Here is a 14,066-nt window from a genome sequence, read left to right as displayed (position 1 = left end):
GCTAAAGCAACCCGGAAGCACATATAGGGTAAGTTAGGATCTTCCCTGGAGACGTCCCTACCACATGGAAAGCCATCTTTAATATAGGCACATATTCCATGCCCATGGCGATCTTGGGGGTCAGATTTAGAAGTCAAGTTAGAGTATCCTTTAATTGCAAACTCTTCTAGGGAAATAGCCTGTCCAATGCCAGTTTCACTTAAAAATAAAAGGTCTGGTTTAGTCTCCTGTAATTGGGTTTCAACATCTGGAAGGTTAGAACGTAGACCCCTGATGTTGGAGAAGGAGACATGGTAGTAGGTGTCTACGTTGGAAGTTGGAGAACCGGGTTTAATCGTATATTTTTTCTTGAAACTTGTCATGATGAAATTTTGGAATTTGTGGACTAGGTCGTCAGATTTACTTAGAGCAGGACAGAGAGGGGAAATTAAGAGAGAAAAAGAAACGAAGAATTTTTTTTATTTGTAGCTAATGATAAGGTAAAGCCGTAACAATTACCCACTAGTATGGCATCGAGAGGCCCCACCAGAAGCTACTGCAGTGTCCAGATTCCATTCACCAAATGGCAATACAGCAGCCCCAGTACTTTGCACCTGCTGATAGGACAGCCTCCTTAGTGGTTAATCCAAGGTTCGGGTCCCTGACTATCAGGCGGATAACGTCAGCCCAGACAAAACGTTTACCTCCAGCACCCTTACTAGTGACATGGCTACAAGGATAGACATAGAAACAGAAAATTTCCGCCATCTCAGCCAACTGTTCGCAAAAATACTGCCAACCTAGAAAACAGCTTTTTCTTCTCCCTTTGTCCGAAAAATCACTCATTAAAAAATGAGGACTGAGGGACAAATAAGAAGAAGCGAGAGTAACAGGAGCTGCCGATAACGCATCCACAATGCGTTTTCTACTCTCCATTAAAAAAAAAAAACTATTAAGTATTGTACTTGATAAAAGTCCAACGGACGTGTTTAAGGGAAAGTATGGTGATAGATTCCCCTCACACTAACTAAAAATGAGTACAATTCGTAATCTATTTTTGCAATCAACTCGATAGATAAATAAACATATATGTACGAGGAAAAAAAAGCTAGCATTTAATAAAACAGAAATACACAAATTAAATACTGAAATAAAATGGAGTTGTTAATATTTTAAATCTAAAATAAAAAGGATGATTGAAATCACTTATCTCAACAAAAACAATTCCGTCTCCAAATTGCAAACTGTATTGAAAGAAATTGGGTTAGTAGCGTTCAAAACATTTTTTTATTTTGGAAATTAACCGTTAAAAGAAAATCGTGATTTTATTCTGAACTTAAGCTAGTAACGTTTTAAGAAGCTTACGATATAAAAGAAAAGGCGGATGGGGGGGGGGGTTCTTCTGAAAGTAAGTTGGTGCCGTTATAAGTAATTTCGAGATAAGATGGAAGCCGGTATTGGACTAGAAAAAAAAAAAAGCTAGTATTTAATAAAACAGAAATACACAAATTAAATACTGAAATAAAATGGAGTTGTTAATATTTTAAATCTAAAATAAAAAGCATGATTGAAATCACTTCTCAACAAAAACAATTTCGTCTCCAAATTGCAAACTGTATTGAAAGAAATTCAGTTAGTAGCGTTCAAAACATTTTTTTTTGGAAATTAACCGTTAAAAGAAAATCCTGATTTTATTCTGAACTTAAGCTAGTAACGTTTTAAGAAGCTTACGATATAAAAGAAAAGGCGGATAGGGGGGGGGTTCTTCCGAAAGTAAGTTGGTGCCGTTATAAGTAATTTCGAGATAAGATGGAAGCCGGTATTGGACTAGAAAAGAAAAAAAAAAAGCTAGCATTTAATAAAACAGAAATACACAAATTAAATACTGAAATAAAATGGAGTTGTTAATATTTTAAATCTAAAATAAAAAGCATGATTGAAATCACTTATCTCAACAAAAACAATTCCGTCTCCAAATTGCAAACTGTATTGAAAGAAATTGGGTTAGTAGCGTTCAAAACATTTTTTTTAGAAATTAACCGTTAAAAGAAAATCGTGATTTTATTCTGAACTTAAGCTAGTAACGTTTTTATAAGAAAATACAATCCCCCAATATATGTAACACGATGAAACCAGTTATAGGGTTTTTAATTTTTTTATTTTAATATAAGATATTTTTTATATAAATAGTTTGTTCCAAAGTCGTTTTATTTAATATTTTGAATATTTATATATAAGATATAAAATATTAATAGTGGAACAGTAATCATTGAAAAAAGGAACGAAAATAAAAATAAAAGTATGCTAAAATTATTCTTACCTTTCATTAAATAAATCGAAGATGTTATTAATAAAAATGGTGCTTATGCACTTATGTTACCGTGCTATTTTTAAAAAATCGTATTTTCAAGTTAAATTTGAGTTTTACGATACATTTCTCACTTTGTTAAGTTAAAGTACAAAATAGTTACAATGACTCTCTTCCCTATGTTAAGAATGGCTTTCTAAATTATTATTTAGAAAGCCATTCTTAACATAGGGAAGGGAGTCATTGTTACTGTTTTAGCACCGTAACATAAGCGCATAAGTTCCAACAAAAGTTATGTCTTATATTTTACGAAACAAAACTAGTTCGTGTTATTTTTTAATGATATCAATGTAAGTATGAGAAAAAACCCCGCAAGAACAATAAAAATTTACATGTTAATTTTTAATTTCTCTTGCGTTTTATGCAGACATTTATGGATAAATAAGCATTTACAATAAAAAATGGATAAAAAATACTATAAGACTTTGCTTTTGCAAAACAAATAGATTTCTTTTTCACGAACTTCGCAGACGAGAGTTAATCGTATTAAATTAATTGTAACATTCGCTGCTCACGAAAATTGTGTAAATTACAAGACTGTTAATTAGAGGTCTCTGTTCATTTTTTTTTTTTTTTGTAAAAGGCACAAAAATAAATTTGCCACTACTTCAATTAAATAAAATCAAATCAAAAAAGGATTTTTTTTTAAAGTTGATGCTGGATGTTCTAATTTAACATTGCCAATAATCATATATTCTATTATATGAATATTTTTTTCAATATTGGAAACTTGTAATAAAACATTTTATATTTAAAACTTCATATCGCGATATATTGGAATTTACTAGCATTTTAATTTCTTTAAAAATAATATTTTTTTTTAGAATTCTGTTTTTTAAACTTCAAATAATTTTATTAGCGAGAAAAAGCGTTGATTTTTTATAACATAATAATATTGATTTATGTCCAATTTTTTATTTACAACTTTAAGGTAAGTAAATTTTATTTACAACTTTAAGGTAAGTAAATTGTGTAATGGTTATATATATATATATATATATATATATATATATATATATATATATATATATATATATATATATATATGTTCCTGTCTGTTTGTTTTCTGTTTGATCACAATTTGATTGATATATACAAAGAGTCTGCTACTTTACTCTTTCATTTATTTCTATATATAGTATGATTCTTTCAAAATATACAATATAGAGACCACCTCATTTGCATATTGCATAAAAGAAAAACTGATTTTACTAAATAGCTGTATGGTAGTCACTGTTTCTAGCGAGAGGATTTTTTAAGTGTTCTATTTAAAATTGTTTTTTAAGTAAACTTTAAATAACAATTTAATTGATACTATATTTAATTTAATTTATTTTGGAATTATTTTCGACATCGATTTTTTTTCATCTCTTCCTAGAAACTTAAAAACTTTAGTCAGGTCATGTAATATGCTACTGGTACCATGTAACCCAGTACTACCTTCCTCATGGTCGGGTCACCGGCGACTAAACTGTTTCCCCTACCAGACTTGTTTGGTGAGGAGGGCGGCTAGTCTCCCTGAAGGATAAAAAACAAGACCTTTCAAAGGGCGAATGAACCCTTTTTCGGGGTCAACGGCCAACTAGCACCGTGTGTGTTTGTGTGTATGTATGCATGTGTTGGGATGGAGAGGGCTCCCTTAAGCCGTGGTGAAGGCAACCTTTCTAGGAGAAGCAAATCTCTGATTTAAAAAAACCATAAAGCGGGAGACCAGTACCCGCATTAAGCTGGTCTGCAGTTTAACTTGTTGCTGGCTATCTTCGTCTTGCTTGTTGCTGGATCTCAACATTTTGAACCGAAAGAGAGACTTAACTGTTGAACAAAGCTAAGACACTCTAACATCATCTGTGTATAGATACTCCCTCATGCATTTGTCTATAAAAATTGTCCTGTGCCGATGGAAGTCATTTTTGTGCTCATGGACTTTAAGTGTCTGAGGGAATCGCACAGATCTGACAAAATGTTGCAATCATATATATATATATATATATATATATATATATATATATATATAATGCAAACATTTCTGACAAGTAAAGTTTTCTTCCAAATATAGTTTGCATTATTTTTGCATTATTTTTCTCTAGCATAATTTCCGTTTAGTTCTGTTCTTGAGTTTCTTTGTCTTTATCAATATAAGGCGTTTTTAAGCAATCTGTCGTGATCTATGTGTTTTCTTATTTCTTTTCTCCATTATAAAATATTGTCGTTTCAGTTGAAAACTATACATATTTCAATCGGTCCATCTTAACATAGTTTTTTCACAGACATCACATATGAAAACGTACTTGCTGGAATTTATATCCAGAAGTCACTAAAAATTTCGGGAATTCATGTTGGCATAAAAAAACAATTTTGACATCATTTATTTCAAATATTTAGTTTTGTTGTCGTCTTTTACAAAATTATAAAATTAAACAATAAAAAAAAATAGGGAAAAAACATTTGACAACAATTGCATTAAAAAAAATTTTCATTCAGATTTATCGATTTTCATATTTAATCCGATCACAAGCTTCTCCCTCTACGAGGGGCGTGCAATGAGTAATGCCCCTGACCCACTTCCAGTTGCCTGATCTAGCTGAAATTTTGCATGTGCAGTGTTTTATATCTCTAGGGATTATGTGGTAAATTACAGCTCTGAACTAATTGTGGTTTCTGTTTTACAGGTGTTTGAACTGAGTCAGGTGTAAAATGGAGCCTGTTGAATGTCGAGCAGTTATCCGCTGTTTGTATTTGAAAGGACGCATACCACAGGAGACTTTTGATGAAATGAAAGAAACTTATGGTGATAATGCCCCATCATATGACCTTGTAAAACGCTGGCATCGTGAATACAAACATGGCCGGAGGGAAGTCTGTGGAAACAGCTCCCAGACCTGGTCGCCACCCCTCTGCCATTGATGAGGCATCTGTCCGTCAAGTTGAGGCTGACATTTTGGAAGATCGGTGCATTACTATTCGCCAAATAGCTCAAGATTAGTACAAGATCTATGGAAACTATCATTCATGACCATTTACATATGCATAAGGTGTCGGCCAGATGGATTCCCAGGTTGCTTACACTATTCCAGAAGCGAGAACGCGTCGAGTGCTCGAGGATGAATTTGGAGATGTGCCAAGAAGATGAGTCAAAGTTTTTCAAAACCCTGATTACACAGGATGAAACCTGGGTCCATCACTATGATCTAGAGATCAAAGTCCAGTCAATGCAGTGGAAGCACTTGGACTCACCACCTCCAAAGAAGGCAAGGGAGCAGCCCTCCGCTGGCAAGGTCATGCTCACAGTTTCTGGGACCAGGACGGAGTAGTGATGACAGATTTTCTGGCAAAGGGTACCACAATTACAGGAGCCTATTATGCTTCACTTTTGAGGAAATTAAGGGAAGCTATCAAAATCAAGAGGCGGGGCAAGATCAGCAAAAGTACCCTCCTCCTGCAGGACAACGCTTCGGTCCACAACTCGCATGTCGCCAGATCAGAAGCACGGGCGTGTGGTTATGAAATCCTAACCCATCCTCCCTACTCTCCTGACCTTGCACCTTCGGAATTTCACCTCTTCCCAGCTATGAAGTTGTTTTTGAAAAGAAAAGCGTTTCACAGATGACGCAGCTTTGATTTCTGAAGGCACGTCCTGGTTGGAGGACCAACCTGGGGTGTTCTACAAAAATGGTCTCCAGAGCCGTATCAAACGATAGGAGAAATACATAACTCTGGGTGGTTCTTATGTAGAGAAAGACTAATAACTGTGTCAAGTTTCGTTGCTCTACTGCTATGGAAAGTAGGTCAGAGACATTATTTATTGCACGCCCCTCGTATGATATGTGCTAATCAAGGAAGTTGGTAGTGACACATCTCTATCAATTACCAGATCTCTTAGTTCTACTTAAATCACCGGATTCAAAAAGTTCATAGGGTACATCATTATCGCTTTACCACATGTTTTTAATAAACTGTATAATTTCCAGGGAGCATGCTTATTAGAATTGAAATAAAAATTAAAATAAATTGTGGAGTTTCTATACTTACGTATAAGGCAGTCAGTTTTACTGGTAGAAGCATTTCCAAATGTTGTAAATATTCCAGTACAAGCGATGCATGGATAATCCCCACTATTCGCTTGGTAGGTTCCCTTAGGGCAGACTATGCATGCACTCATAGAATTATCAAATTTATAGCCAGGTGGACAGTTCACTAGAACAAATAAACAAACGAAATTGAAAATAGCAAAAAAAGAATGAAAAATCCATCTTAATGTTTATATCTATCTAGATATGGATTGCTTTGATATTCTGGATTGTGAATGGCTTGGATTAGTAGCTGTGACATAGATATGGACAAAAATGTGTTTATTTATTACTGAAGACAGGAAATTTAACTTAGAGAGTTTTTCTTTTCATAACACTGACTCATTGACGGTAAGGCGTGTTTGGAGCCAATTAATTGCAAGATACCGGAGTGACCACAAGCTGAAAGACTTTACCTCAAATCTTGAAAGAAATGTGCCTGAACGTAAAGATGGACAGTGACTTCTTGAACTTTCTTCAAGCAACACAACAACAAGAAGAGATAGTTCATTCAAATTAACCACCTTCTAGTAAAACCACCAACGAATAGTTTGTCTTACGGATAATGGATGACATGTGCTGGGAATTTATTTAAAGTGAAACTGATTTGCACATAGCTAGCCCTACTCTCTCATCTAAACCAGCCTGGTCACATGACAAAACAGGGTCGAGACAGTTTGAAACTAGATGGAATGCAGGAGCTGTCAGAATTGTCATCGTTCTTTGTAGATGAAATGCATGGTGTTTCTAAATGGTAACCCATCTAGTACTGGCCCGGCACAACGTTGCTTAACTTTGATCATCGAATGATAACTGGTGTATCAATGTGATTATGTCATACCTGAACCACTTCACCTTTTGTAGACATAATTTGCTCTAGGAGCATTCAAGGGTGTTTACACTTATATCTCTGCGAGCCAACATTTTGTAGAAGGTGAAACTAATACTTAAAATTAGAAACTTTGTATTCTTCATATTAACTCTAAGACGTTAATTCTCCATTTTATTTACCATTTTTATTTATATATTGTTTAATGCATGTTTCTCCGCGAGACTGAAGATATCACAGAACAATCAATGATTTTCAAGCCAAGTTTAACTTCAAACAAACAGAAATTCAATTATTCAAACAATTGAAACAGAAATTCAATTAATCAACAATTGAAAGAAAAAAAACACCACAAATTCGTCTCTCTTACCTTCACTACAATTATCAGCACTTGTACTGCCTGTTGAAGTTGTTGTGTAGTCTGAATTTGGGCAACTTATACAGCTAGTATTTCCCTCTGAATCTTTGTATTGTCCTTTTTCACAAGGGAGGCAGGAAGATTCATTTGCATGGTAATAGCCGACTGGACAATTCACTGCAAAAGAACGTTTACAGTGTTTATGATGTATATACTATTTTGATTGCAGAAATTCCCCTTTGGACCAAAATATCGTAGGTTTGCATTAACAGATGCCACATACAAATTTATTATGTCTAAACTATTACCCACTATCTTTTGCCCGCCATTACATATGCATTCAGTCGTGATATCAAAATGTTAGATTCCATCTGGTGGAAACTACCATTACAATTGCAGCATTATAAGATAGAGGGAGCTACAACTTTTCTCTATATATATTTAGTCTTACCACAGCTATCAGTTGTCATATTCCTTTCAATTTTTACATTAAAATTACTGTCTTCTTCCCGGCAATGTTCCAGCTTTTATGATTGGCTGAAACCGGATATTCTCATATTCCATATCGAAACGAATTTCTACATTAACGAACACCTCTAAATTTGACAAACATGACACCCCCTTCACAGGACACACTAACGTTAAAACGACCAATATTTACGGATTATTAATCACTCAGAAATAGTCATTTACATATTGCCGACCTCATATAACACCACAGACATTCGCATGTAAAAACTTATTTCATAACGTGCGCAAGGAAATAATTCATATAAATACACAGTCTTCTCCGTATATGCTTGCAACTTTTACCAACCAATTAAAATTGCTTTCTATACACAAAAGAAACACAATAGGTAAACCCTTTGAACTGTCGAATAAAAATTCATTGCTTGAATATTCTTAGCTAAGTCTCATTTATTATCGGATTACTATGGCCAAATCACTGCTAAAAATAATCGTCCGCGTCCATAAACTTAAACATCGAACTGGAAATTCGAAAACAAAACGAAGCTAACTTTACTTTTATTATGACCATTTGCTAAAGCCATGACGTTCTATTCGACAGTTTAAAGGCTTTACCTATTTCATTTCTGTCGTTAAACAAAACAATTTTAATTGTTAATAGTTGCAAGCATCAGCGACATGGAAGTTCTACTTTTCATATATATATATCCATATATATATCAGGCCATCGCATAAGTTCTGTCCGAATTGATGAATAAAGAAAAGAATTAACCAAATGTTACATTTTATTAAAGATTTAATCATTAATATACTTTCCCTGATTATCTATGACTTCCTTTCATCTATTAACAATCTTATTTATTCCATCATTGTAAAATTATTTCGGCTTTCATTCGAAGAACTCACAAACGTCAGTTTCAACATCTTTCTGCGTTACAAAAGCTGTTCCTTCCAAACGATTTTTAATCTAAGAAACAAATCGTAGTCTGAAGGACCAAGATCAGTAGAACAAGATGAATGAGGAATATTCTCCCAACTAAGTTCTTTTATCTTTTATGAGGTGATTCTTGCTGTGTTGCGTCGTGCATTGTCCTGATGAAACATCACCCCTTTTTGAGTCACTAGAGTATGTCTTTTTTTTCCTCAAAGCAAGGTTCAAACGCTCTAATTGCTGACATTTTTTGCCAATCTGACCATATTCAAAGAATAACATTATTCTCATGGTCCTCTTTTCGGCTGTGGCTGAGGACTTTCCCCTTTACCAAGCCATTGTCTACGATGCTTAACATTTCAATATAAGATCCGTTTTTCGTCACCAGTCACAAATTTATCCAAAAAAGATGAAACAAGTTGGCGAGAATGGAGAGAAAATCAGATGTCGACTCCCTTAATTTCATCGTTCTATTATTCCTCTTACCTAATCTTGTTGTATAGTTGTTTCCAACTACAATGGGTAATTCCACTGCATTCCTGGGAATCGTATCTAAACAGCAATAATGTATTCACTTTAACTTTTGATCATTACGTTCGATTACAGTATTTTCCTTAAATGATAATTATAATCGACACTAATTATTTCGTTTATCTAAATTATAACTAAATTAATTCCCCATGGAGAGCCCAAGTCTTGTTAACCTACAATGAAAGACATAAGTGTCGCATTGTCTTAACTATTCTTTCACTATTAATCGATATACATTTATTGATGCTTTTCCCCAAAATCTCAAATATTATATGCCAACAATCACAATATAACATTTTTAATAAATTAGATTTGAAGGCTGCACATTACCGACGCCCTATTCGTAAACATGAAGCAATGTATACAGCATGCGAACTGACGGACGCCTATACGAATTTTCTCGGTTACCTTTTCGATTAACAAACTCGGTAGCTGTGTTCCAACGTTTTATGCACAATGTAATCCAAGAACACCACCTTAAAGGTACATTATCAATGGAGGAAACACTTATAAAATATTGGACGGAGATATGAAAGCATTTGTTTTCAGGGTTCAGTTGCAGATTAAGACGATTGACAACTTTTTTTTTGTCAATCGTCTTAATCTGCAACTGAACCCTGAAAACTTTGAATATGATATAACCAAACTCAAGTTTTAGGGCACCTATTGTAAAATGGAATAATCAGTTCTGATCGAGATGGACTCACACTACTATAAGAATTACCAATTCCGAAATGTAGCAAGTCACTCAAAAGAGCTTTAGTTCTCTTGTCATACAATTCACGATGGGTAGATAATTTATCCAATCGAATTTCACCTTTGTTTAACATTACATCATTTCCTATTACTGAAAAACTCAAAAGTCAATTTCAGGCAATAAAAGATGAAATTTGTGAGGCTTCGGTTGCAGCCATGGAGAATGAAGTTCCATTCACAATAGAAACGGGTGCATTTGCGACAGCATTAGCAGCCTCCCTTTCTCAAGATAGACGTCCAGTAGCGTGATTTCCAGGATCCGGACGCAGTCCGAACGTCGACACTCAGCAGTAGAACGTGAATTAGCAGCCATTGTCGAATCTGTGCGTAAATGGCATGGTCTCTTACTCGTTCGACATTTTACCATCATTACTGACCAACAGGCCGGTTGATATATGTTCAACACTCAGGCACCAAACCACATTAAAAATGATAAACTACTTCGATAGAGACTTGAATTTTCCAGCTGTTCTTATGATATAGTATATAGACAAGGTTGTCTTACTAGCTCTGCAGATACTCTTTCTCGTTCATGCTCTACTTCATGCTCATTATCACTAAAAGATCTGCATGAAGTGCTCTGTCATCAAGGAGTATCGAGGCTGAATCATTTTGTGAGACAGAAGAATCTCTCTATGGAAGATGTTAAACGTATCTGTGGTGAATGTCAAATATGTGCTGAACTAAAATCAAGATTCTTCAAACCCCCCTCAGGTCGTTTAATCCATTCCCGATCACCCTTTGAACGCCTCCCAATAGATTTCATGGATCCAAAGCAATCTACGAATAATTGCAAACACCACTCGTGAATGTAGATGAATACTCACGCTATCCTTTTATCTATCCATGCCAGGATATATCAACAAAAACTGTCATAAAATGCCTCCAGAATTTATTTACCTTCTTTGGTTGCCCAGACTCCATCCATAGTGATCGAGGGAGTCAGTTTATTTCAGGGGAACTAAAAAAGTTTCTCTGACAACATGGAGTTGTGATTACCCATCCAACTCCATACCATCCAATCGGCAATGTAAAATGCGAGAGAGTAAATGGTACAATTTGGGAAACGATCAAACTCATCCTTAAGACCAGGTAACTTGATTATCGTCATTGGCAAGAAGTACTTGACATTGCTTTGCACTCTATTCAATCTCTTCTTTGTATAGCAACTAACCCAACTCCACATGAGAGAATGTTTAGTTTTTCGAGAAGGTCGGGTACCAGATACACCCTCTTAAATGTTTGCAAGGAGGCCAAGTTCTCCTTAGAAAGTTTGTCCGTCAACACAAGTCTGACCCCTTGGTAGAACCAGTATAATTTTGCCAGAATTCTATTTCCTGACGGCCGTCAGTCAACAGAAGATCTAGCTCCCACCCCTGTCACTGACCCATTCTTTACAAACTTGGGATCTTCTGTCTTCACTGATCATTGTAAACCACCATAGTCTACCCTATCAAATAGCTCTGAACCAGAGGTGACTGGTCAACAGGAGCCCTCTAAGAATAATGCAACACCAAATGGTGAATCTTTCTCTTCAGTCGACAAAACAATGTGTCCAGAAACAGAAGAGTCCCTCCCTATAATTCAGTTTCCTCTCCCTCTTCGCTAAAATCTTTAGGACGCTAATCAATCAAGCATTAGTTCACCACCTTGAAAAAGCTCATATTGTTTCTGACCAACAGTACAGATTTAGGCAATGTCGTTCTACTGCAGATATTTTAACTTCATCTCTGACAGCATACACTGGATAGGGCGAATGAAGCCAGGGCTTCGATATATCTAAGGCTTTTGACAAAGTTTAGCATTTAGGGCTGCTAATAAAACTGAAATTATACGGTAAAACTGGACGTATACTAAATATAATTAGATTCTTCTTAGGCAATAGGACCATCTCGGTTGTCATTGATGGACGTTATCCAAGCAGCAAACATTAATGCGAGAGTACCTCAGGGGTCGATCCTTGGACCACTTTTATTCATGAGATTCATCAATGACCTCCCGATAATATTGTGTCTGAGATGAGTATATTTACTGATGATAGAACGCTCTATAACATGCATGAGGAAAGAACAGATGTACACAAATCCAAGACAATAGCTGAATCCTTAAAAAATGATCTCCAACCCATAGTGGAATGGAGACGTGAATAGATGGTAACATTTAATGCTTTCCTTTAATAATTACAAGAAGCCTCACCAATCACCGATATCGATGACAAATAATATCTTACCTGAGAATTCTACCTTCTAATTCTACCTTCTTAACATTCACAGGGAATATGAATAGGAACAAATACATTGACGAGTGTGAAGGCTAATGCAAAGAGGATTACCTCCCTCTATCGTGCTAGAAAACTACTCACACCTTAGAATATTCTGTACCTCTACAAGGCCACCAATAACCCATGCATAGAGTATTGTTGCCACATTTGGTCTGGTGCATCTACCACTAGTTCTCCCTCTTGGATAGGGTCCAAAAAAGTGTCTCCAATCTAATAGGTCTCACTTTGTCAACTAGGCTCCTACCCCTGTCCCTTCGCCACAATGTTGCGTCCGAGTGTCTGTTTTACAAGTATTTTAATGGAATGTACTCTTGTAACCAAGTTATGGGGTTGATATGCCGTTATAGAAAAAGAGCCAAAAGAACGAAAAAAATAGGACGATCAAATGACTCTTTGGTTAGAACAGACAAAGGAAAAAGTATGTCAAGAGATACTTATTGTTGTAACGGTCAGAGTTTGGAGTGAGCTGGCTGTTTATTTTGAAACACAGAATTCGAGATGAAATGACAGGTGGTTGTTTATTTTAGAAAACAAGGTTTGAAAACTGATGACAGGCAAGTTTTCTTGTTGTAAACAAATACAAACTCGTGATGTTTAAAGGCCATTGATGGATATGTATATATTCCTCGAACACAGAGAAAAGTACAGAAGGAGAAGAGAGAAGGAGAAGAGAGGAGGGGAGAAGAGAGAAAAAGAGAGAATTCGATTTTGGCGAATTCAGATAGTGTTAAAGTCGGGCAGAGATGGCTTTTGACTTAAAACACGTATCTCCAATGGCCGAAAAACTTATCTGAACTCGAGTCACAAGCTACCGTTTTAAAATAGCTACAGCCAACTTCCTTCAAACTCTGAAATATTATTAGACCATTATTATTGTGAATAAACCCAGATTAATTGTTTATTCCTGTGTGGAATCGTTTTTATTTCTTTTTCACCACACTAAAATCCACGGCTCTCTTATCGGCGATGTTCGCCAGTAAGTGAGTACACAACAACAGGTCCAGAGTATAAGTTTAGACGATCAATTGATAATTCTGTCACTACCCCATATCAGCAACATTAAAACGGCTAAGAATTATCACCAGCAGTGGTCACTGGAAGGACGAAAATAGTGAACTGCAAACCGCCAGAGTCGGGTCGTTTTCAGGCTGCCGTAATTGGAGTGGAAGAGTTCTGAGGTCGACAATCGTCTCAACCGACCGGCTGAAGGGGGTGACACTCTGATGAACCTATTGCAGGTGTGCCCCTCGACGTACATATTCTTGACAAACCTGCTCACCTCTTCACTGTTGGGGTCCCTAAATGTCAGAAAGTTGTTTTTTTTTACTAGAACAGTTAGACTTTGGAATTCCCTTCCTTCTACGCGCTTCTCTGGCTGTACTGACATGCAGAAGTTCAAATGCAAGGTAAACCAACATCTTGCAATTTCTTAGGCTCACAATTAGTGACTCCTTACGTCCAAGTGACGATATGCCTTGTTTGGAGTGGAGATGAGTAA

At 35.8% G+C, this 14,066-nt stretch overlaps 1 protein-coding gene across 1 annotated transcript in view; it reads right to left on the bottom strand.

Annotated features, from left to right (window-relative positions):
• The window catches only part of LOC145266641 (uncharacterized), a 347,925-nt gene that overhangs the window by 82,285 nt on the left and 251,574 nt on the right, over positions 1 to 14,066 (bottom strand). The window contains exons 21-22 of the mRNA XM_080122566.1: positions 7,614 to 7,778; positions 6,377 to 6,541 (exon numbers count right to left, since the gene is read on the bottom strand). Coding sequence (XP_079978692.1) covers positions 6,377 to 6,541; positions 7,614 to 7,778 — 330 coding nt within the window. The remainder of the gene's footprint in view (positions 1 to 6,376; positions 6,542 to 7,613; positions 7,779 to 14,066) is intronic.

Source organism: Euprymna scolopes, chromosome 41 (genome assembly GCF_053919585.1).
Source record: "Euprymna scolopes isolate OS-2025 chromosome 41, ASM5391958v1, whole genome shotgun sequence".
NCBI classification, from domain to species: Eukaryota; Metazoa; Mollusca; class Cephalopoda; order Sepiida; family Sepiolidae; genus Euprymna; species Euprymna scolopes.
This window is presented reverse-complemented; position numbering and strand designations above follow the sequence as displayed.